We start from the raw sequence: 21,723 nt of genomic DNA, 5'->3' as shown, positions 1-21,723 counted from the left end.
AATTTTTTTGAAAAAAATCATCATCACCACCAATCTAAGGATTAATTATGAGACTTTTATATATCTTTATTCGACAAATAAATAATAAGAAGGGACAGGTCCAGCTGATCATAATAGATATGACATAAATATTATCTGTTACTTAAAATTATGCACACAGTTTTTCTAGAGGGAGAAACTGTTAAATAGTACTATAGTACAATTAATCAATAGAGAAAGAAGGGATATTTGGAATAATTTGATTTAATATTATTAGTAACGTTAGAATTGTATAAATAAGCAATTAATACTCATTAGATTTTAAAGTTATTATTACATTTAAAAAATTATTAAAAACTCAAAATATTGGATTACATCATCAGTGCTCTCATTCCTTATATAAAATGGTTGAGATGTTTTTTTTTTGTTTTTTTATATATAAAATAAATCTAATTAGAAAAAATTACTTTTACTGTACAGGAGTTTCTTTTTTTTTTTATGCAAAAAAATTTAGATGAGTTGAGTTATGGGAGCTTACCAAAGCAGAGCATACCTCTAAATTCAAAGAGTGTTTATAAATATACTTGTAGATTGCTCGCTAACAAGGTTCTTATATCATTAGTAAAATTTGAACTCACAACTCTATGAATTATGAGTCGACTTCTTATCAATTAAATCAACTCTTATTAGTTTTATAGGAGTTCTTTAATTAAAAGAATTTGCTACTGAAAATACTTTTGATTTTTAATATGCACATGTGAAGTGATAAGATATTCAATATTAAAAAAAATTTCATTTCCAGAGCAAAGGAGGCCTAACAACCCACTACATTTTTCCCAAGACTGCAGGATGAACCCCAACTTAACCCAAACTCTAACTGATGCCATTAGCCCCACATTTATGACTTGTGAAGGTTCAACCACTTCACTGAGCCATTTGAAGCAAATTTTGCTTTTTCTATTGGTGCCTAATGCTCAAATAAAATATTACATTCTTTTTTAAATATAAGATTTAATTTGAAATATAAAAATTAGGTTTTATATTTAAACTAGATGTAGCCCTTTCTTTATATGATTTAAATAATCATATATATTTATTATCCATTAGATTGACATATTTATATATATATTATTCAAGATTCTATAAAAATATATTATTTTTATCATGAGTTTGTGATACATCTCAGGCTTTATAGAAAGCATTCCCTATAAGTTTTTTTAAAAAAGAAAAACGGCTAACATAACTCAAAAGTCAAAATAAACTAAAGAAAAGCCACATGGCCATGGGTCTCCTTTGTCAAGCAGGAAAAGACAATACATGTGCGGATTACCTCCTCACGTAAAATATGAGAAAAATAAATACTTCCTCTTATTTCTTTATAAAAAATGAGAATATTTTTTCAGTTTATATATAGGAAAAATAACTACAGATTGTCTATTGTGTTTATTAAAGGATTAAGGTGACATCCTGAAATATTTTTTTGGGTTTATCTAGCATCTTAAAATATTTTATAATGTATTTAGCATCTTGAAATATTTTTTTTAAGTGTTTCTAGCACCCTAAAATATTTTTTTGTGTATCCAACACCTTAAAGTATTTTTTTATGTGCGTCCAGTACCTAAAGTAAGAAAAAAAATACTTTAAGGTGCTGGATACACCTAAAAAAATGTTTCAGAATGCTAGATGCATCACAAAATACTTTGGAGTGTTGGATGTGTATGAGAAAATGTTTCAGAATACTGAATGCACTTTAACCCTTTATTAAAATTTTATTATTAAATTTATTTTTACTCATCAAATTGGCATAATCAATTTAGCATCATTTTATGCAGCACTTATAAGTCAAATATTCAACAAGAGTATCGGAAAAGTTGGCAAAAAAGAAACAAGAATATTGAGAAAAAAAAATAAATGTTAAATAGGTCAAGGTTTTAAAGAATTAATTAAATCACGCAAACCAAGAAGGTCGGTAACCTTCATTACAACTTTGTTTTTTTGGTCAAACCTTCATTACAACATTACAAAAATAATAATTTTACCCAAAAATGCTCATCGTCAATATTTAAATTTTAACCAGACATCTCCCCACCCTTTTTTTTTTGCCGACAAACACTATTAATGGTTAAATACGCCACACGCCTCTCCACATTTGTATTCAATTGGACCAAAAAAATACTCTACTATTCCCCAGTTAATAAAAAGCCTCCAATATGAAACTTATTTGAACAGGGACATCTATCAGTTATACATAGATTTACAAGGATTCCATGCATGTCCCAAGCATATTAGATTTTTGCTACTACTGAATCATCTATCGGTGGCTAAATAAAATATTAATAATTAATAAATAGTTACCAATACACAAGTTGGTAGATTGGATTTGGTTCTCAATTCATTTTTTTTCTTGTATTATTATTTTTTAAACTTATTTACTTAATTTGTAAAATAATATATAATCTCATGTTAATATAAGAGTATTTTAGGAAAATTAAGTCACATTTTTTGTTATATTAAATCATTTAATCATCATCTTCGTTGTCAAGTTTTAAAGGCAGCTGGCACATGGGATGATGATGAGAAATGTGCTAGCCATAACCAGAAGAATTGTTCTGCTCAAAAAAATGAAAAAAAAAAACCAGAAGAATTGAAGTATAACCTCGGATAACGTACATATAGGTATAAATACAGTAACATATATAATATAATATAAAAAATTAAAACGTTGGCAAAAAGTATGAAAAATTAAAAAAATTTACCTAGGATTTCTGGTAAACACTGGACCTATAATTACCTCGCGTATAACTTACGCAGAAAAAGAGAGACTGATAAAAACTAAACTGAACTTGGTGTTCGATTTGGCCAATATTTTATCATTGATTCTTGACCTTGGTGTGTTCAACAGTTGCTATTTATGTGTGTGACGAAAGGACAAGTACAAGTGGTTGAACAAGACGGAAACGACCTCAATTACTTTAATATAACAGCAAGTTCTCTTAACATTATTATGATTATTCCATCTAACGACAAAGAATAGTACTCACGCATTTGTGACATAGGTAATTAAAGAATTACAACGAGGCTAGAAAAAATAATTGTCAGTAAATTCTAATGATAAGTGAGTAGTTGTCATTTGCTATTATAAAACTTTTTAGTACAAACTACTCCATTATCATTGAGATTTTTTAGTAATTATATTTTATTAGTCATGTATGTGGAGAAAAACTTTTGAATTTAACCTCTATAACAGCACTTTCATGTTAATAATATTTTTCTCTGCTCATCAAAAAATACACAATAATTAAGTTAATAGACACCACAAAAAATTTAACTTTGAATAGCGATCTTTTATTGCTGCTGAAAATAAAAAAAAATTACCTCTTGTTTTCAGTAGTGACATCGAAAATTCGTTATCATAGCAGTTGTGGCTGAAAATTTTCAGCAGAAGAGACGTCATATATATAACATATCTACCCACTAACACTCAAAGAACTTGACGTCTACACGAAGAAATCTCCAGTGCCACGGATTAGAGAGACATTTCTGCATTTCTGCAAAGTAGTGGGGTTGGCTCCAGCGAAGGTGATTGTGCCTTGGTGATCTTTATTGTTGAGCACAAACGTGAATCCAAGCCAAACCAGCTTAAAGTATTTTTGATATCCCAACGGGTTTAGTGTGAATGTGATTATTGAGCGTGATGGGGTCATGGAAAACCATAATGTTCCCAGAGTGGAATTGATCTGCCAATTTGGTTAATTTATACGCAATATCTCCGTTTTATAGATATAATGTTGACAAAGTATCATATTACATGAGGTTTTTGCATGGCTTATGTTGCCTCATGTTATAACATGAGAAAGATGAAGTCTTGGCGGCCATTACTAACGGGACTTTGAGTATCTGAAGAATGGACCCACAGGTCATTCTTGCACTTCATTCGCCAATTTCCAGCCAACTTTCATGAGTAGTGAGTGATTCTGAAGCCTTGCACGCCGTAAACCCAAGTTTCATGATGCACGCGGAGCGGAACTATACATATATATGGTCAGCATGCAAATGAACGAGCTCTTTGATGGTCAATATATATCTGTACGCACGTTATTCCAAGCCTACCTAAAGCCAAAGGAAGAAGATTTTGAAGAGGAATGGGATATTTATAACATAGCTGGTACGGTTCAAATATTCTACACTACTTTCCACAATAAACATACGTATTTAAACTTAACACTTTTCATTGTTAATTAATGACAATTTGAAGGGAAAATTTCCATGGTAGGAATTCACTTCCATCATGACACAAGACTCAATTCAATGAACAATAATATTAATTCATCAACATTGTAGCTGTTTTCCGCGAAGAGGTTTTGCCTGTATCATCTTCTTACTTATCGGGGCTAAAACCATAGTAATCCGCACGCATCACAAAAATCAGATGTGGCCGGTGCTTAGGTGTCTATATGATGAATCTCTGAAAATGGACATCTACGTATATATACAAATAATGGCGAATCGTGAGGTTGGCCAAGAAATACCATTGATAATAAACAATAGTGTAACAAGTCTTCGAGAAAACCACACCCTAAAACCAAGCTATTGGAATTGAGGAAGGCAAGGCCTTATAAGTTTCCCTTTTAAGAAAACTCATCCAATCCAATATAAGACTGATGATAACCAATAGCTAGTACGAGGACAACATTCGTTACGGTACAGTAATTAGCTCCCCATAATTCCCGTTTCTCCAACTGAAGTACGTTAAATAGCACAGCTTTGAAGTAGAAAATGAGTTTTATTGATCAAGACGTGGCTCAAGGCATACAATATATGTGTATGTGTGTGGGGGGGTGTGTGGGTGTGTGTGTGGGTGATATTAAAGACGCACAAGAAACTTGCTTTTGAAAAACATGAGCCATGCGTGAGATAAAACTTCTGAATTAACCTCTATCGCACTTTCATGTTAATAATCTGTTCCTCTCGCCAATGTATAGAGACCATACTCAATGAGTTGACACAACACTGCTCGACTATATATAAATATATATATTATATGTTATATGCTAATTAATTACTCGACGCATTTTAGCACATCACCAACACTCATAGAACTTAATGTCCACACGAAGCCTGAAATAGACTTCGCCTTCAAAAGCATCGGTGACGATGGTGGCGACGCCTCGGTGCATGAAGAAATCTCCAGTGCCACCAATGACAGAGATATCTCTGGATTTCTGCATAAGGGGGTCGGCTCCGGCGAAGTTGATTGTGCCTTGGTGATCTGTACTGTTAAGAACAAATGTGAATCCGAGCCAAGAAGTGTAAGTATTTTTGGTATCGTAAATATAAAAGCCCTGAGCCCTCCCAACTGGTTTGGAGTGAAGGTTATTATCCAGCGTGATGGGGTCATCGAAAACTGCAATATTGCCAAAGTGAAATTGACCGGCCAATTTGGTTAAGTTAGCACCTTCTGGAGCTGCAACAATGGCAGAAGTAGCATTACCAGCATTCTCTCCGTTGTAAATAATGTCGTGAAAGTATAATATGAGGTTTTTGCATGGCTTATCCTGCCTCCTGTTACTAGGGAAAGCCGAACACAGAGAAAGAAACATAAGAAAGATGATAACAGAGCAAGTTATGGCAGCCATTATTGGAGAACTACGAGTTTCTTGAGAGAAAGAAATAGTTTAATGAAGGAGAAACAAAGAAGGAGCTTCAAGATTTGGAAACTAGAAGAAGGAATGACTAAGCCGAGGTGACTTGGCTTACTTCAGTTCAGTGTGTGTCCTGTTATAAGGGCCGAAAAAGGTCGTTGTTCTGTGGAAAAGAGAGGGAAAAGCATGCGAGCAAAGAAAAACAAAATAGGAAAAAATTTGCGGTGTTGTTTGATTTGGTTTTCATTTTCGAAAACTATTTGGAAACTACTTTTCAATTTTTTTTTTGAAAAGTCTTTTTAGTTATATTAATTTGAAAACAGTTTTGAAGTTATTAAAAAAAAAAAAAAAAAGGCCAATGTTAGTCGTTGCCGGCCAAGACCGACGGTAGGTGGTAGTGGCCGGCGTCTAGTCATAGAGTAGCTTATAATGACTAAATGTATTGTGCTTTAAAAATAAAAAGAAAACGAAAATAACTCTAGAATAATTTTTTAGAAACTGAAAAACAAAATTTAAAAATTAAAATTAAAAAGCCTGCATTGATCTTTCTTTATTCACCGTGGCATCTTCTGCCTAATTATTATGCCTTTGAATTTAGACTTTTTGTCGTTGTTGGTTGTCGCTTTTGAGATAGACCTACAGTTTGTTTGGAGGGAACGGAAAATCTGAATCAAACAAGAAAAATCCTCAACAACCTACCTGTACATTCAATTGATAAATCAAGATTTAAATTTTTATTAAAAAAATATTTATATTTAGTATCTGATAATGTTTCGAATAAAACTACATCTAATAAAAAGATAACTATGATTAGGGGGGAAAAGTCAGCATTGCATCAACTTTTTTAATTACAATCTCCTTTGAATCACTTTTTTCGGTTTCTCTTTTTCTTTTTTTCTTTCGGCCAACTGTTTTGGGTTTTTCTTTTTAACTTCCCGTGGACGTAGTAAATAATATAGAGGTACGTATAGTAATTTATATGTTGCCATCTCAATTGATTCATTTTAGTTTTGTTTATTTTGATTAGTAGCTGAATTAAATATAATTAACAGTTAATTTAGTAGTAATGGCAATATAACACTGAATATATATTGTAAAAACTGAGGGGAAAAAAAGATAAACATATTCTCTCAATTTTTCGCAACTCCCATTCAGATTGCACGGCACGAGGAAAAAATTATTAATTACAAGTTCTTTTTCGTCCATTCTTAAATCTACGACCATATCTTTAAAAATAAAGGATTTTCATGTCACTGTTCTATCTGCCGTTAGCAAAGTTTTTGTTTGTATAAAATCAAGAAGTTAAGAGAGTTGAGATTACCGCAGGTTTATATTGTCAATGTTGATTGATATTAAAATTCCAGAGGCAACTGCATGGGGAGATATATAGGGTGGTGCTGCCAATTATTATCATTATCATTATTATTATTATATGAACTGTAAACAGCATTCAAAAATGATGCTTTAAGCATCTAGTCAGAAATTCAATCCTTATGGAGAGGGTTTCGTGGTCAACATGGAAGCCGTTTTGAAAGGAATACGATGCAAGAGAATTAATTATTGCTACCGAAAATAAATACACGTACCTTGGGCTCAAAAAAAAGAAGAGAATACATTAATGTTACGGTGTAATATGAAAAACAAGTCAACGTTCATAGTTAATTAAGGTGAAAGAATGTGTGACCCTCCTCTACGTTGTAGATACATTTTAGATTTGAAGCTCTTATTAATTGACCTTATTTTTGGATTTGTATTCTTTATGGTATTCTCATAAAACTTTCCACAACTCTTGATAAAGATATTGAAAAAGAAGAAGAACAAAACGACTTGTACACTATCGTTCCTAGTAGTGGAGGGGCGACTAGGACCGATGATTAATTTACATTGACTAAAGAACAAGTGGTGGTGGGGCGTTGGAATACTTGTATCATTTTCCTAAGATTGATATTGGTCATAGGCCATTCCCTTAGTTCTATTTATGGAGCAAAAAGGAGTTTTTCCACTCACTAAAAGTTACGTCGATAATTTTATTTATTACAACAGTGTACAATTTTTTCTATAATTTTCTTAAGAAATATATTCACATAGTACCTCCAAACCTAAATATAAGATTTAATTTTTAGTATAAATTGTATTACAAATTAGTTTTTATATTTATGACTGTAGGTAATATTAAATAAGGATATAGTTACATAATAGTAGTTAAATTTTAAAATATAGTAAACAAAATTTACAGCATATAAACATATTAGAAATACTTTATGGACAAGATTATGAGTAATTTCAGGAATTTGGACATGAATAACATTAATTTATTAGAGAAATTGCAAATAAAGACTCCTAAATATGTAAAATTGTGATTTGGGATCCTGAATTTGAAAAATAGCAAATAAGGACCCGGTTCTACTTTTGTAAATATGAAATGTGAGTGAAATGTCTGAAATACCCCTTAGCCAAATTGTGATTTGGTCTACTGAAATTGTCATTCGCTAAAGTGAACTTGTTATTTCTCATAGTCAACTTGTCATTTGGCATACTCTTAACCAAGTTGTAATTTAGTCTACTGAAGTTGTCATTCACTAAAATGAACTTGTTATTTCTCATAGTCAACTTGTCATTTAACTGAGAAGCATTTCAGACATTTCACTAACATTTCATATTTGCAAAAGTAGGATCGGGTCCTTATTTGCTATTTTTCAAATTCATGATTCAAAATTATAATTTTACATATTCAAAGGTCTTTATTTGTAATTTTTCCTAATTTGTTTATTTATTTTTTCTGTGGTGATTAATTGCAAGTACGAATGAATCAGAAAAGAGGGTTGGTGAGAGTTTGGTGTAATTTGATTTACAGTGGTGGAAGGGACCACATGAGAAGTCAATTTAAGGGTCGGTGAGTTTAATATTCTTTTTTTTTTTTTTGGGACCAAAGGTGAGTTTAATATCCAAACATTCCACAACAGCGCCAAGCCGCCAACCCAAGTTAATGTAATGCGGTAGTGCTTTTTCTACTTAACTGTTTCTTTATTAATGTTTTGTCGTACTGATCTTCTATTTTAAATTTGTAATATAATTTATATTGCAAAATATATTATATATATTGATCTCTCCAATTAACGAATCTAAGGCAGCACTACGTAACATGATGCCTCCCTCGACACTTTCTGGATTTAGGTCTGACACTCACCAAATCATGGCCCTACCTTGATTAACCTGCTAGGACCATTAAAAAGTAGTTATGGACAATATATAGTACACCACATGATTAGTACTCATTTTTCTTACAGAGTACTGGATTTAGTCTAACTTGGGGAACATTTTAATTGAATTATACTTGTCTGTTTTGACTTTCTGGAGGCAAGCCTCATTAAATCCAGACACATCACAAATCAAATTTGGGTGGTTATAGGTGTTTCCCCTGAATTTCTGGAGGCAAACCTAATTAAATCCAGGCACAACGCTTGACGTTTACATGTGTACATATAGAACTCAACGCATCCTTTTGTCTAATCAGAAACTTTGGGGCATCTAAAAAAGCATTAAATTAGTGGCGATGAAGAAATCTGCAGAACAATCAGTTTTCTCTGTGGAGTATTAATTTTTCTGCATGATATATATGGGGTCGGCTCCCAGAGAAGTTGATTGTGCTATTCACCCACAAACGTAAATCCAACCCGATGGAGCAGTGTTAGTATTCTTGGTATCGCAAATAATAATTTTAAAAGCCTTTTGTAGTGTTTAATATAGTGCAAAGGTTATTATAATTAAGTCGGGCCTGATGGGGTCATCCAAATTCTCGATGATACCAGTATTTGCTTTCCATTTAAGTCTTGTCATGAATGTATAACACCAGCAGCTTCCTGTTTGGGATATATGTGCTTCATATTGCCTCCTGTTACTAGGGAAGGTCGCGCATCAATTAAAACACTAATTTTAGTGCAATTTCTTTGGGAAAATCAGACTGATCCCTTGATTAGTTGAGAACTGATGATTTCCAGTTATTCATTATAATTGAACTATTATATATATCTGAATCATGATTAAATAGGTCATAGCATGTGCCATGCCATGACAATAACACTTTTACATGGTTCTTGGGGGAATGTCTGCCAATATTTTATACAGTGGCCGTTTGAACGTGTCTTGATTTCCATGAGTTGTGCTGGCGATTCTCCCCAATTCCATATGAATATCATTTTACAAGTGGAAACAGACAGGCAAGAGATGAGTATTCAAATAGCCAGAATCAAGTCTAGATTTTTTTTGCCCTGGCTATTTGCTCTTGGTATGGATTGAAACGTCTTATTAATTTGTCCAGACCAACGTCACAAACAACCTTCTTCGGCACCAACTGCATATTCCACAAAAAAAGAACGTTCGTGGAAATTGGAATTTGGATACGTACGTTCGTGGAATTTATGGCTCCATTACTAGTTCCTTCGTGAATCTAGCTTGGACGGCAATACTGAAAATGATTCCTCTCCATGACCATCACCTTTTGGAGTTAGGTCTATCCTCACCAAATTATGTGACCCACCCCCTCCCTTTAATTAACTAACTAGCTTGGCCACTATCAATTAATACTTGTGGAAAAAAGTTCCCATGTGAGTGTGACTTGTGAGCATATGAGCAAGCGTCTTAATCTAACACTTAAACTTGGAAAAGGACGTACCGTTATTTTAATTTCTAAGAGTTTGTTTTGGCATTTCAGTTTCATTTTCTTTCCCCACCACCACCCTCTCGTCGTCAAGCTTTTGAGTTTTTTGACCTTACTTTAACTTCGAAGTTCATGGTATCATCTTTCTTTAATTCCTTTTGGTTTTTCTAACTTATAATAATTAGCATTTGTAAAGTGAGCGTTTGTCTAACTTCAAGCTTTCACCAAAGACAAATATGTATATTAGGGGAAAAAGCAACAACCAGTATAAACTTATAGCAAATTATAAGTGTTTTCGTAAAGCCCAATTATAAAGACAAATGACGACCATAGACCTTGGCGTGGTTCTCATATAGATTATAATTAATTACACGTCACTCTCGTTGTACGTCTGTTTAATAATATTGCCCAACTAGGAGCAGCAAGCTCACAACTTTAATTTTGGTATATCTAATTTTTAAGATTAAGCATCATATAATCAAATTTTACTTATTATATAAAGATATATATATCCGTTGAAAATTCGATAATAGAAACATGTGAACGTTTATCAGATGACTGTTTTATAACTACCATTGAATCTTGAGCTATAAAGAGGGAGGCAGCCATTATTGACCAGATCTGTTCATATAAGTGGGTCAGGATCATTAACTTATTGATCAACAACTCTGAAGGTAAGCATGAGCATTAATTTTTGTTATATAGGATTAATTTATTAAAACTTTGATAAAACATTTGATTTAAAAACAAGTTAAGGATGCTTGGCAAAAACTAAATTCTTCTGGGTTAAAGATGGATTTGATTGCTCTCATCTATATGTGTAATAAGGTACATAAAATATCTTTATCGGCATCCTTTAAACTATATATAATCTATTTTGACTTTGATTTTAGACTGTGGTTGGTATTAGGTTAGAAGCCATTACGCTTCTAAGGTAAAACTAAACATGCATTAGCGAGTTTTGAAGATCTAACTCACCTGACTCTGTTCATTTAGGGGGGGGGGGAGAAAGAGCCAAAGAATGAAAGTGTTAGCAGCAGCCACAAACTTCTTCAGTTTTGCTTCTCGGCCTGCTAGAGTGACAATTACAGTCTTTTATGTATGGGAAAAATGACAAATAAAAAAGTTCCAAAATATGATTTTTCAAATCATGCACCTAACAATTAAAAATGACAAAGGAGGAAGTAGTGTTTGATATGATATTTTACAAATATAGTTAAATGATTAAAATATCCTATATTAAAAAGTTTGTTGATAAATTCTGAACTAGTAACCACAAGTGTTGAATAGTAAATGATAAGAAATGTATTGATAATTACAAGTGATTTGTTAACAATTTGTGAATTGGTAATGACAAATAATGAATAACGAATGACAAAAAATGTACTAACAATGACAAATTTGATAATTTTTTTAAAAAATATGATATAAAACTATTTTAGTCATTTAACTATGTTTACAAAATATCATATCAGGTACAACTTCTTTCTCTACATTTTAAGTTCTTAGATACTTAAATTGGGAAATGATAAGTTTAGGATTCTTTTTATGAAAATTTTCCCTAAAGTATATTGGTCTCGCAACAAACGAAGAAACTGAGGCCCAAGAAATATACATACACGTGATTCGGACCGTTTTGTCTATTTTGTAAGCCCAACTTCCGGTAATAAAAAGGAGGAAGGAGGCAAAAAGAAGCCCTTGTTTTTTATTTTTATGAATCCTGTTAAGTGAAGTGTTCAAGCTACAGACTCGTCGAAACAGAGAAACAAGTGTGCAAGATGCAAGAAAAGCGTAACAAGTAATAATTCGCATTATAGCTCCCCAAATGGAGGGAAGCAACAGGCATGCAAATAGAGAGTTATTGGACAAATCAAAGGGTCAAGTTAAGAAGCAAAGCTAGTAACATTCATACAACTTAATGTCCATCTTGAGACGAAAGTAATCCAGACCCTCGGCCGCATCAGTTTCAAAAGTCGCAATTCCTCTGGTCATGAAGAAGTCCCCCGTGCCACCAACCACAGAAAGATCTCTGGTCTTCTCTCCCATTAAATCAGCTCCCATTATATTAATAGTTCCTTTGTAGTCGCTGGAGTTAAAGATGAGTGTATAGGCAAACCAAGCATTATAAGCATCCTTAGTGTCATAGAAATAGAACCCTGAAGCTTTAGCCACAGGAGGAGAATGAAAGTTTCTGTCGTAAGTTACTGGGTCCTCGAATATAACCAACATTCCCATCTGGGAATTCCCGAGATATGTCTGATTTGCAGCGGCCACCGATGTTGCATTGGATGCGTCTGAGTTTTTTCCCATGTAGAGTTTGTCGTGGTAAAACAAGACGAATCGCTTGCATGGTTTCTCTGCTATGAATGATTTTCTGTGACAAGTAGCAGAGTGGAATATTGATGGTAGAAAGAAAAGGAGGAGGCACCAGTATATTTTCACCGTTTCCTTCCTCACCATCATCTTCTTCATGCTTGTTTGCTCTGTTCTTTGCTCTTGATCGATCACTTCCCTGGGTTCTGTGGAGCTTATATTCTCTTGATCGGACAGAAAAATTAGATAATACGGTGGAGTTCCCAACAATGCTTACGGCTTTTTGGATTATTTGACGGAATCATTTGTTCGTGATCCTTCTTTTATCAGAAACGACAGGCTTGGAATCTGAGCCATAATAGGCTAACATTCAACACACCCAATTTATTCGTTTCATAGCTTTAGTACTACTCTGTTCTAAACCTTGCAGCCCAAGAAAAGTATGGCCCCCTCCCTATACTTAATTGCTTGAAGTTGTCTGATGGAAGTTAGACGAAGCAGATAATGACTAGGTTTATTTATTTTTGTCCTTCTTTTTAAAAAAGAAAACTTCAATTATAAGTTGGTTTATTAAATTATTTTTAAAAAAAATTTACAACAATATGCCTTAAAAATAAAAGTGAATAATTAATCAAACCGTTTGATAAAATGAGCAAGGCGCATATGTTACCCATTAATGAGTCACATGGAAAAATATGAAAAGTTGCATATAAAAACAGCATAAAAATTACAAATTTACAAGGATTGTGATCTTTAGAAAGATAAGGCTTAACCCCATCGTTGACCTGCAGTTGCAGTTTTATATTTACATCACACGAAGTGGAACAGGTTGGATCTCAAAACCCATTTCTCCTGCTGAATTATTCCAAATGCAGGCCAACGAACAGAACATACACGTACGTAGGAACTTGAGATCGAACTTGAGTCAGAGAAAAGACATTACTTAGAATTCTTGTCCTCATCTTCATTCGCAAATATAGCTGCAACTCTACTCGAGGCAAACGAGGAGTGTGCACGATTCACAGCTTTCTGGCCTTGGTACTGTTGAACTACCAATACTGATGCTGTGGTTGAGAACTCTGAAGAGGTAAGTAAATTACATATTGGCCCCAGTTCTGGGCACTCGCCTCTTCCATTGTTATTCTTCAAAGCTATGGCCACTTCACCTTCTGGCTTCCTCCCTACTAAAACCAAATTGCATTTGCTATACTCTCTAGCCACCTCCACAACTTCTTCACAAGTTTTCACCATCCTCTCTTCAAACTTCACTGAATTGTTATCTGACACATTTTGTTTCACTTTCGTGAGGAATTTCTCGTCTCCTAATCCTTCTTTCTTAGTTGATGATGTCTCCTCGTTCATATCTACACTCACAATCTCTCCTCCTGCCGCTACATGTTCTGAGCTTCCCGCTAGGAAACAGACAACGGTTAAACTAATACCAGGATGTTCCGCCATTCGCAGACCATAAGCTAAGGCTTCTTCATCATCAGGACCCCCGAAGAATAGAACAGTCATTGCAGAAGAAACATTACTTGCTGGTACATGAGTGTTTCCACCAAGTCCACGGTCTACCAAGATCCCTACTGAGCATGGTGCGTGTGCCAGAACCCTCCGATTCACTGCTCTAAATTCTGATCGAGTGGTTTCCAAGGTTCCATCTATCCTTTGGTGCTTATGAAATGGGATGATTATCATTGCTGCTCTTTTACTCTCTGCAGATTCGCATATGTCCTCATGAATGGTTGACATGGCAGAGATAGCCGTCATGGGACGAACAGATACTCGGCTTAGCTGCTCGAAAGCCTCAAAAGCAACTACGATTTGGTTGGTTTCAGAACGTCGAGCTTTGTTCCAAAAAGGAAGCCCATTCTTTCTGGCCTTGTGAACCATTAGGATAGCTGATGGCCTCTCCGTCAATTCCATGAGGTGCAATGCATACAAGCAAAGCCCTTCTCTCTTTCCAGTGCCTCGGGAAGCTTCAACCAGATTCAGCATTGATGGGATGTTCCTTCCACTGTGGAAACATATCAAAAGCCGAAGCTCAGTGCTCGGCTCTTCCCTCGCAACAGTTCTATATTTATAGTCAGTTTTCACCCTTCTTTTGGCCGGGTTATACACTGACATAACAGCAGGCGTTGTGATGAACGTTGTGATGACAGCCATCAGCACCATGATAGCAAATGTTTGGTCATTCAACACCTACGTACAGGTGAAAATTGATTAGACTTCACTGAACACGCAAGTTACATAGAAGTAATTCGGTAGAGTTATATATACCTGTCTGTCTCTACCAATATTAAGGACAATGAGCTCCACCAATCCCTTGGTATTCATGAGGAATCCAAGAGCGACAGCCTCCCGTACAGGTACCTTACAGAGGAGGGAGACAAGTATGGTGCCAACCATCTTTCCAAAACAAGCCGTAAATACGACTAAAACCAGAAGACCCCATGACTGAGCGCCTTCAATAGTAGCCACATTTGTCTTTAGTCCACTGGAAACAAAGTACAATGGAAGTAAGAGACCAGATACTAGATCCTCCACTTTCTCAACAAGAGCTGAAGAAAAGGGTCCTTCTTTTGGCACAAGAACTCCAACCACAAATGCACCAAATAGGGCGTGGATTCCAATAAGATCAGTAATAAAACCAGCCGCCAGTACTACAACTAATGTCGCACAGATGTACAATTCGCCGACCGGTTCACCTTCAGGACAACGCCGAGCCATCCAACCAAATATTCGCGGAAGAATAAGTATGCAACCTAAGATAAAACCACAACCACACAATAAAACCCAGAGTGTAACCAGAGGAGACTGTCCAGAACCAGAAAGAGCGACTGCGAGAGCGAGAAGAATCCACGCGGCGACATCATTAACAGCGGCTGCCGACATGGCCATCCGACCGAGATCGGTGGTTAAGAGCTTGAGCTCAGCCAAAATACGAGCCAACACCGGAAATGCAGTGATGGAAAGAGCCACTCCCATGAATACGAGGAAAGGAGCTTTGCTGACACCTTCTGAAATAGTTGCACGTAGCACAAAGGATGTTCCGATTCCTATTACGAAAGGGAGACTGATTCCGGCAAGGGCGATGAGAAGAGCTTTCTTTCCGGTCCGGCGAAGGGACCTCGGGTCCAGCTCAAGGCCCACAAGGAACAAAAAGAAAAGGAGACCAAGATTGGCCAAAGTGTCCAACACTGTGTGACTTCTGGCAGGGAATATTTTATTCAGGTAGGTTTTGTTGCGCCCCAGCACCGATGGACCTAGCAGTATTCCACCCTGCCGCAAGAACAGTACTTTTACTTCTCATATGGAATACGCAAACACTAATCAAAAAGTGAATTCAAACATCACATCAAACTTAATATTTACACATTTGATGAATTCATGGAAGAAAAGTTTAGAAACAATGTTGCAACCTATTAAGAATGACCTTTTCACAGCTTGCAGCGGATGATGGATCTTAGCAATACATGATATTGTAGTACGACGTGATTCTCAATCTCTAAATACTGACTAGATGCAAACAATGCTATTGTTCGATATACTGATTGTCATGACAAAAAAACGAGGAATTGGTTGGACTAAAGACCAGTTTTTTCCTTTTCTTTATTCTAGAGTTGTTTGAGAAATAATTGACCAAATATAGATCTTTTTCAAACGTAGTTATATTTTTGTAAAAAAATTATGAGATCCTTCAAATAAGGATCAAACAAATAACAAAACCTCCGTCCAAAGTCATTAGCTCTCTAAAGTACAGATGTACTCTTCTCAACCTGCTTCCTTCTGGGTAGCCCGGCCCCTAACCCAGAGGTTGGAGGAAGTGAAAAAAACATAAAATTCTTTCTTTCTTCTTGTATTTAAGATTCTAGCAGCTGGCGTTATTAAAATAACAGTCAAGGGAAAAAAAAATGAACATACATATAAAATCCTAAACAAAAGGAGTGTCCTGATGAAACAGACAAAAGTATGACAATAAGTAGAACAGAGCAAGAGGAGGGAACTTACAACAATCTCGGCAATGACACGAGGCTGCCTCAAGGGTTTGATAAGAAAAGCAAGAACACGCGTGACAATCACCACAAGGCAGATTTGTAAGATGGCAAGAGGCAGAGCATAATCAAGTGGATTATCTCCTTGGAACACTCCATTCGACGTCGCTTTCATGGACGACGACGAACAATTACCTGCGTTAGCCATTCTGCTTCCTAACGGCTCAGCTTCTGCTCAATTCCTAGTTGGTTTCCTGATTAAAGTCACAAAATCATATTAATCTTAGCAAGCCCAAAATACATATTTATAGCAAAGATTTGAATACCAAAGCGTGAATTGCAATCCATTCACATGCGTTGAATAGTATGGTTGCAGGTTGGTTACTTTATTTTGTTAACTAGTTGCATCAAGTTTTCCCAGGGGGATTGGAGAGAAGACCCAAACTTACGTAGGAAGCTCAATAATTATCATGAATTTTCCTTTTCGCTGACATCTACTGTTTGAAACTTAGCTTGTTTGCTGATTCCTTTTTATTCTTACTTTATTCATCTTTAGGATGACCAAAAAAAAAGTATTTTTAAATAGTTTTTTATACAAATCAAGATAAAACTCCTCTTACATATTTATTTTATATTTTGTAAAATTACTTTTAAAATTAAGATTTAGTTTTCATCGAAATACTCTTTTATTGTATATTTCACAAAGATTCCGAGTACTCCTTATTTAGTTATTTTTGCAAACATTGGATGTAAATTTAATTACATTACAAATATATATAATAAATGTATTAATTAAGTCGTTCTATTTATAAAATTATTTCATCAAAATTCATACACTTTACACGAAACCGCCAGGATATTTTGGCCACAAAAAATGAAACCACTAGGATATACTTTAAACGTCAATTACAATCGTAAGCAACGAATATACATAAATAAATAAATATATATATATATATATATATATATATAACGAATTGAATAAGTCCACCATCATAACCGACATGCAGCTGAATTATTGTGAAGTGGTCAAAATAATATAACCAAAAAATATATATATAGCCTCTGCAATTACGTGGCATTGAGATCCCCACTGGATCGTCGCTTCTGGCTTTATGGCCTCCTCCGGAATCATCGGAATGCCGCGATATGGCTCTCGAAAGCGGATAAAGATGATATGTTGCCAATTAAAATGTGCATTTGGGATAATAATAATGGCGTTATCATTGTATTTAGAGGGTGTTTGAATATAAATAAAACTTTTTATGATAAGTAAATATATAGAAAATTTTGTCTCGATTTTCAAAAATTTTTGAGTTACACGAACACACCCTTAGCCAACCGAAAATCATATTTTCAAACATGAAACGTAGAAGCAACTGCTTTGTGTTTGGCGTTAACGTGAAACGTGGTTTGGGATTAGTAACAGTGTAACACTGATCTTCCCAAAACTGGCCGCGGTAATACAATTTCCGGGGGACTGAAATCATTAAAGCAGAAGACAAAACGCTGCAATTCTCTTTGGCAGCAAATAAACTAAAGGCAGAGAGGATTAAAATAAAAGAAAGAATTGGGATACCTGTTTGGGGTTAAAGAATGAAATCTCAGTGACCCAAGAAGAGCATGGAAGAGCGGGACGGTCATTAGAGTGGGATTAAAGCGGCATTTATAGAGACCTCATGTAGCCAAATTCCAACTATGCCCCTGCCCCCCTTGCTTTTTCCTCACTGTGCAACCGCCCATGATCTTAGTTATATTATATATCCTCCTTAATCATCATCATCAACATAAAATAATAATATAAAATTAACGTTATCCAATAGGTAAATTTTTTTGTAGGTAACTATGTAATTATCTGATTAAGCCATGTTGTATACTGAGCAAATTACATAATTAGTTTTAACCTTGTTAGTAAAAATAATATTTTTAATTGAGAAGATTGATAACAAAAATATAAAAGTTGCACATAAATCTAATCAGGTTGACAATGATAGCAACCTCTTGAAATTTTTATTGCGAAATAATAAATTAAAATTATAATAAGTTCTTATTTTGTTTTATTATTATTTAAAATTTAAAACAAACACTGATAAATGATCAAAACAGCTATATTTGCTTGAGAACATGACTACTCAATAGAGATAGTTTCATTGCAAACTAAATATTATTAGCTTAGCTGATTATTATTGGGATAATAATCTACTTAATTTTACTTTTAGAATTCTCAAATATACTAAAAATTAAATCAGTAGTTTTAGAATATCTCTCGAGATGTCAAGAAGCTGCAGATTTTCTGGCTAAGCAAGCTCTCTAGCTTGTGCCCCTTAAGTTCTCTATCCGTTTTCACTTATTCCTGTTAGTGTTAACCTTGGGCCTCATGATGACTCTGCTGGTCTTGGTTGATTGATTTCCGCTTGTTTATATAAAACTAAGCAGTTTTCGCTGGGTATTATGAATAAAATAAAAGGGATTTACTTATTTTTGAAATTTAATTTCATATTTTAATTATTTTTAATTATAATTATACAATAGAAAAAGAATCTGAATCAGGATTTATATTGTTATATATGCAGCATATGTAATTAGTCAGATAAATAATTGTTAGTGGTGCCCTATAGGATTAATATGAAATTCTATCCAGAAAGCAATGGTTGAAATTTCTGTTTTTATCAACTTTTATGGGTGATATACATTAATTATAAGTATTATTATAATTTATCCAATGGATTATTATTAATTATAAAATGTGTATAGTACCAATATTAAATACTACTGTTGGTTAAAAAAAAATTAAATACTACCACACCACGTTAGGGGGACCAACTACCACGTTTTGAAGTTTGATTGGCAATTGAAGTCAAACTATAAAAAATGTCATCCCTTTGAGTTAGAATACATGATTGCAATTTGTTGTGCCAATTATAGCTAATTGAACTGAAACTTAATTAGGCAATTAATATCTAATATATAAAATACTAGGCACTCTGTTATTGTTGTGTGTATGTGAGCTTTGTACTTGCTTAGATCATAATTCTCTTTCTTTTTCAACTTTTGCTCAGATCACAACTCTTATAGCTGTATCCATTATTCAGTTATTAAAAATCTATGTTATTAAAAACATCTTCGATTGAAGCATTTGGTTAGGGCGCGGCAAAAAAAAAAAACATTTGATTATGTATAAGATCAAGTTGTTTAAATATTGCCTCTTGCAATAAACAAATCAGCAATAAAAACACTTGTTGCAATTATGCATTTTTTAGATAAATTGTAAACTATACCTTCTCACGATTCATGGTATAATATATTTAACTTGTCTATAGCATTAATTTTTTAAGTATTTTTTGTTTTTGGTATTCTTCGTCTAATTAAACAATCTTTTAAGTCTTAAATAACTACCCACAACCTCAATTTTAATTTGGTCAATTATTGCTTTGATGAATTCAGTCCTCAAAATGAAACTTATAATACTTGTTCTCTTTATCATCTTATTATCTTTTATTTAACTTATTCTCCACACCAAACTGCATATCACCATTGTCTTTGCGTAATTTTTTTCCTTTTTAGCCCGCAAAAAGAAAAGGCAAATTATTTTCTATATACTATGCATGGGAATGCGGAGCAGCGATATAAAATTGAATGATTGGATCATATTATGATAACTATTTGACCAAAAAAATTTTGATAAGTAAAAAACTTTAGAACCTTTTGCTTATATTTATTAAATTTAATAATTTAATCAAATCCTGCCATGTAAATTTTGTTTAATAATAAAAATTCACATTGTTAAAATTTCAAAATTCTGCCAAACCATCATTAGTAATAAAAATCACATATAACAAGGTTTGATTGAAGAATTTGATTTAATGAATATAAATAAATGCACTAAAGGTTTATAGTTTTCGATAATTTTGTTTGCCAATGTATGTTTATTGGCCCACTCTATTTAACTTCTGGTATTAAACTATCCGTTCTTGTTATTTTATACTTTCAAAACTCGCTCTGAGCTTTTCCTTATGAAAAACAAAATAAAATAAAATAGAACAAATGAATTAGGAAAAGGGAAAAAATTAGGGAACAATATCCTATTGACAAGTTCTTCAGGGAAATATTCTGATCCCTATATATTACCTCATTCAATTTCTAATTTTAACCTTTTAGTTTGAATTTACATGGTGTTTATTAAGTCAGTCATTAAATTTTAGTAGTACTGTATAGATATTTCATCACATGTATATGAGTTAATTTTACTTCATTATCTATGCCTTTATATTACTTTTATGACGATAAGTCATACATATTTATAATTTTTTGCCAGATATTTAACAATGTTAAGATGATGTGTGTGCGCGTGTCGTTATTTGTTGTTACATTAATAAAACTTAACACAATTAAAAAAATTTTAAGAATGAAAATTAAATTATGAAGGGAGAATTATAGTAGTATTTAGATTCGACATAAGTAGATTAAAATTATTTTCTCAGTTGCATTTACAAGTTAAACTTCATTATTTCAAAACAAAATGATCCTGATTTAAAATGGATGCTCTATTTTTTTACCAGCAAATTGTTACCATGTTTAAAATTAAAGATAATTTTGATATCAATGTTAAACGCTATATCCTTTACCCGCACGTGTAGAAGTATATCTTCATGCAAGGAATTTAATTATTCACGTCTTCTTGTTCTATTATTGTTATGCTATGTCCAGTGTTAATTATAAAATCTCGTTTATAATCTATAAATAAGATCTTATAATTAGAATTAGAGGTCTTATAATTAAGATATGAGATAGTGTTCTGCTGTCATCACCAATACTTTCATCATTGATTGAAATTAGTTATTTTTTAACTAGAGTCAACCACCTTATACATTTATTTATAAGGGGAGCAGAGTCACGCGCTGTTCAAAGTCAACATCAAGAACAGAACCTTTTTTGTTTTTTATACTCCTTCCATCTCAAACGTAAGACCCATAATTTAAACTAAGGTGAGTCTTATCTTTAAGACCCGAAGAGTAGTTTATATTAAGATTGATTGTGGTTTTTTTTTTTTTTGCTGGGAGAGGGGTGCAATACTTTAATGGGACAATAACAAAAAAAGATACTGAAATTTTTTAAACGATAGATAAGAAATATCAAT

General features: G+C 33.6%; 3 protein-coding genes across 4 annotated transcripts; all 3 read right to left on the bottom strand.

Annotated features, from left to right (window-relative positions):
- Positions 1–4,742: 4,742 nt before the first annotated feature.
- On the bottom strand, positions 4,743–5,729 carry LOC114731762 (disease resistance response protein 206-like). Its single transcript, XM_028919018.1, has one exon. The coding sequence runs from the start codon at positions 5,613–5,615 to the stop codon at positions 5,061–5,063; it is 555 nt and encodes a 184-aa protein (XP_028774851.1). The 5' UTR covers positions 5,616–5,729; the 3' UTR covers positions 4,743–5,060.
- Positions 5,730–12,174: 6,445 nt separating this feature from the next.
- On the bottom strand, positions 12,175–12,750 carry LOC114731730 (dirigent protein 5-like). Its single transcript, XM_028918973.1, has one exon. The coding sequence runs from the start codon at positions 12,748–12,750 to the stop codon at positions 12,175–12,177; it is 576 nt and encodes a 191-aa protein (XP_028774806.1).
- A 480-nt stretch (positions 12,751–13,230) lies between these two features.
- Positions 13,231–18,237, bottom strand: LOC114731746 (cation/H(+) antiporter 18). Of its 2 annotated transcripts, none has more exons than XM_028918993.1 (4): positions 18,166–18,237; positions 16,603–16,840; positions 14,872–15,873; positions 13,231–14,793 (listed from the first exon to the last, which is right to left on the bottom strand). In XM_028918993.1, exons 2-4 carry the CDS (start codon positions 16,792–16,794, stop codon positions 13,531–13,533), a joined length of 2,457 nt encoding a protein of 818 aa, XP_028774826.1. In that variant the 5' UTR covers positions 16,795–16,840; positions 18,166–18,237; the 3' UTR covers positions 13,231–13,530. The 2 variants fall into 2 exon arrangements, with proteins under 2 accessions (XP_028774826.1, XP_028774827.1); XM_028918994.1 differs by lacking the exon at positions 18,166–18,237 and adding an exon at positions 17,681–18,129.
- Positions 18,238–21,723: the final 3,486 nt, after the last annotated feature.

The sequence above is a fragment of the Neltuma alba genome, unplaced genomic scaffold (assembly GCF_004799145.2).
Source record: "Neltuma alba isolate B1F8T4 unplaced genomic scaffold, ASM479914v2 tig00012843_pilon, whole genome shotgun sequence".
In the NCBI taxonomy this organism is placed as follows: Eukaryota; Viridiplantae; Streptophyta; class Magnoliopsida; order Fabales; family Fabaceae; genus Neltuma; species Neltuma alba.
This window is presented reverse-complemented; position numbering and strand designations above follow the sequence as displayed.

Bases quoted from the DNA above. Each gene is read 5' to 3' on its own strand.
- LOC114731730 (XM_028918973.1), bottom strand. From the start codon at position 12,750: ATGAAGAAGATGATGGTGAGGAAGGAAACGGTGAAAATATACTGGTGC.
- LOC114731746 (XM_028918993.1), bottom strand. From the start codon at position 16,794: ATGGCTAACGCAGGTAATTGTTCGTCGTCGTCCATGAAAGCGACGTCG. The intron at 15,874-16,602 runs GTAAGTTCCCTC...TTCTTGCGGCAG, and splicing joins GTGTCATTGCCGAGATTGTT to GGTGGAATACTGCTAGGTCC. The intron at 14,794-14,871 runs GTATATATAACT...ACCTGTACGTAG, and splicing joins ATATTGGTAGAGACAGACAG to GTGTTGAATGACCAAACATT.
- LOC114731762 (XM_028919018.1), bottom strand. From the start codon at position 5,615: ATGGCTGCCATAACTTGCTCTGTTATCATCTTTCTTATGTTTCTTTCT.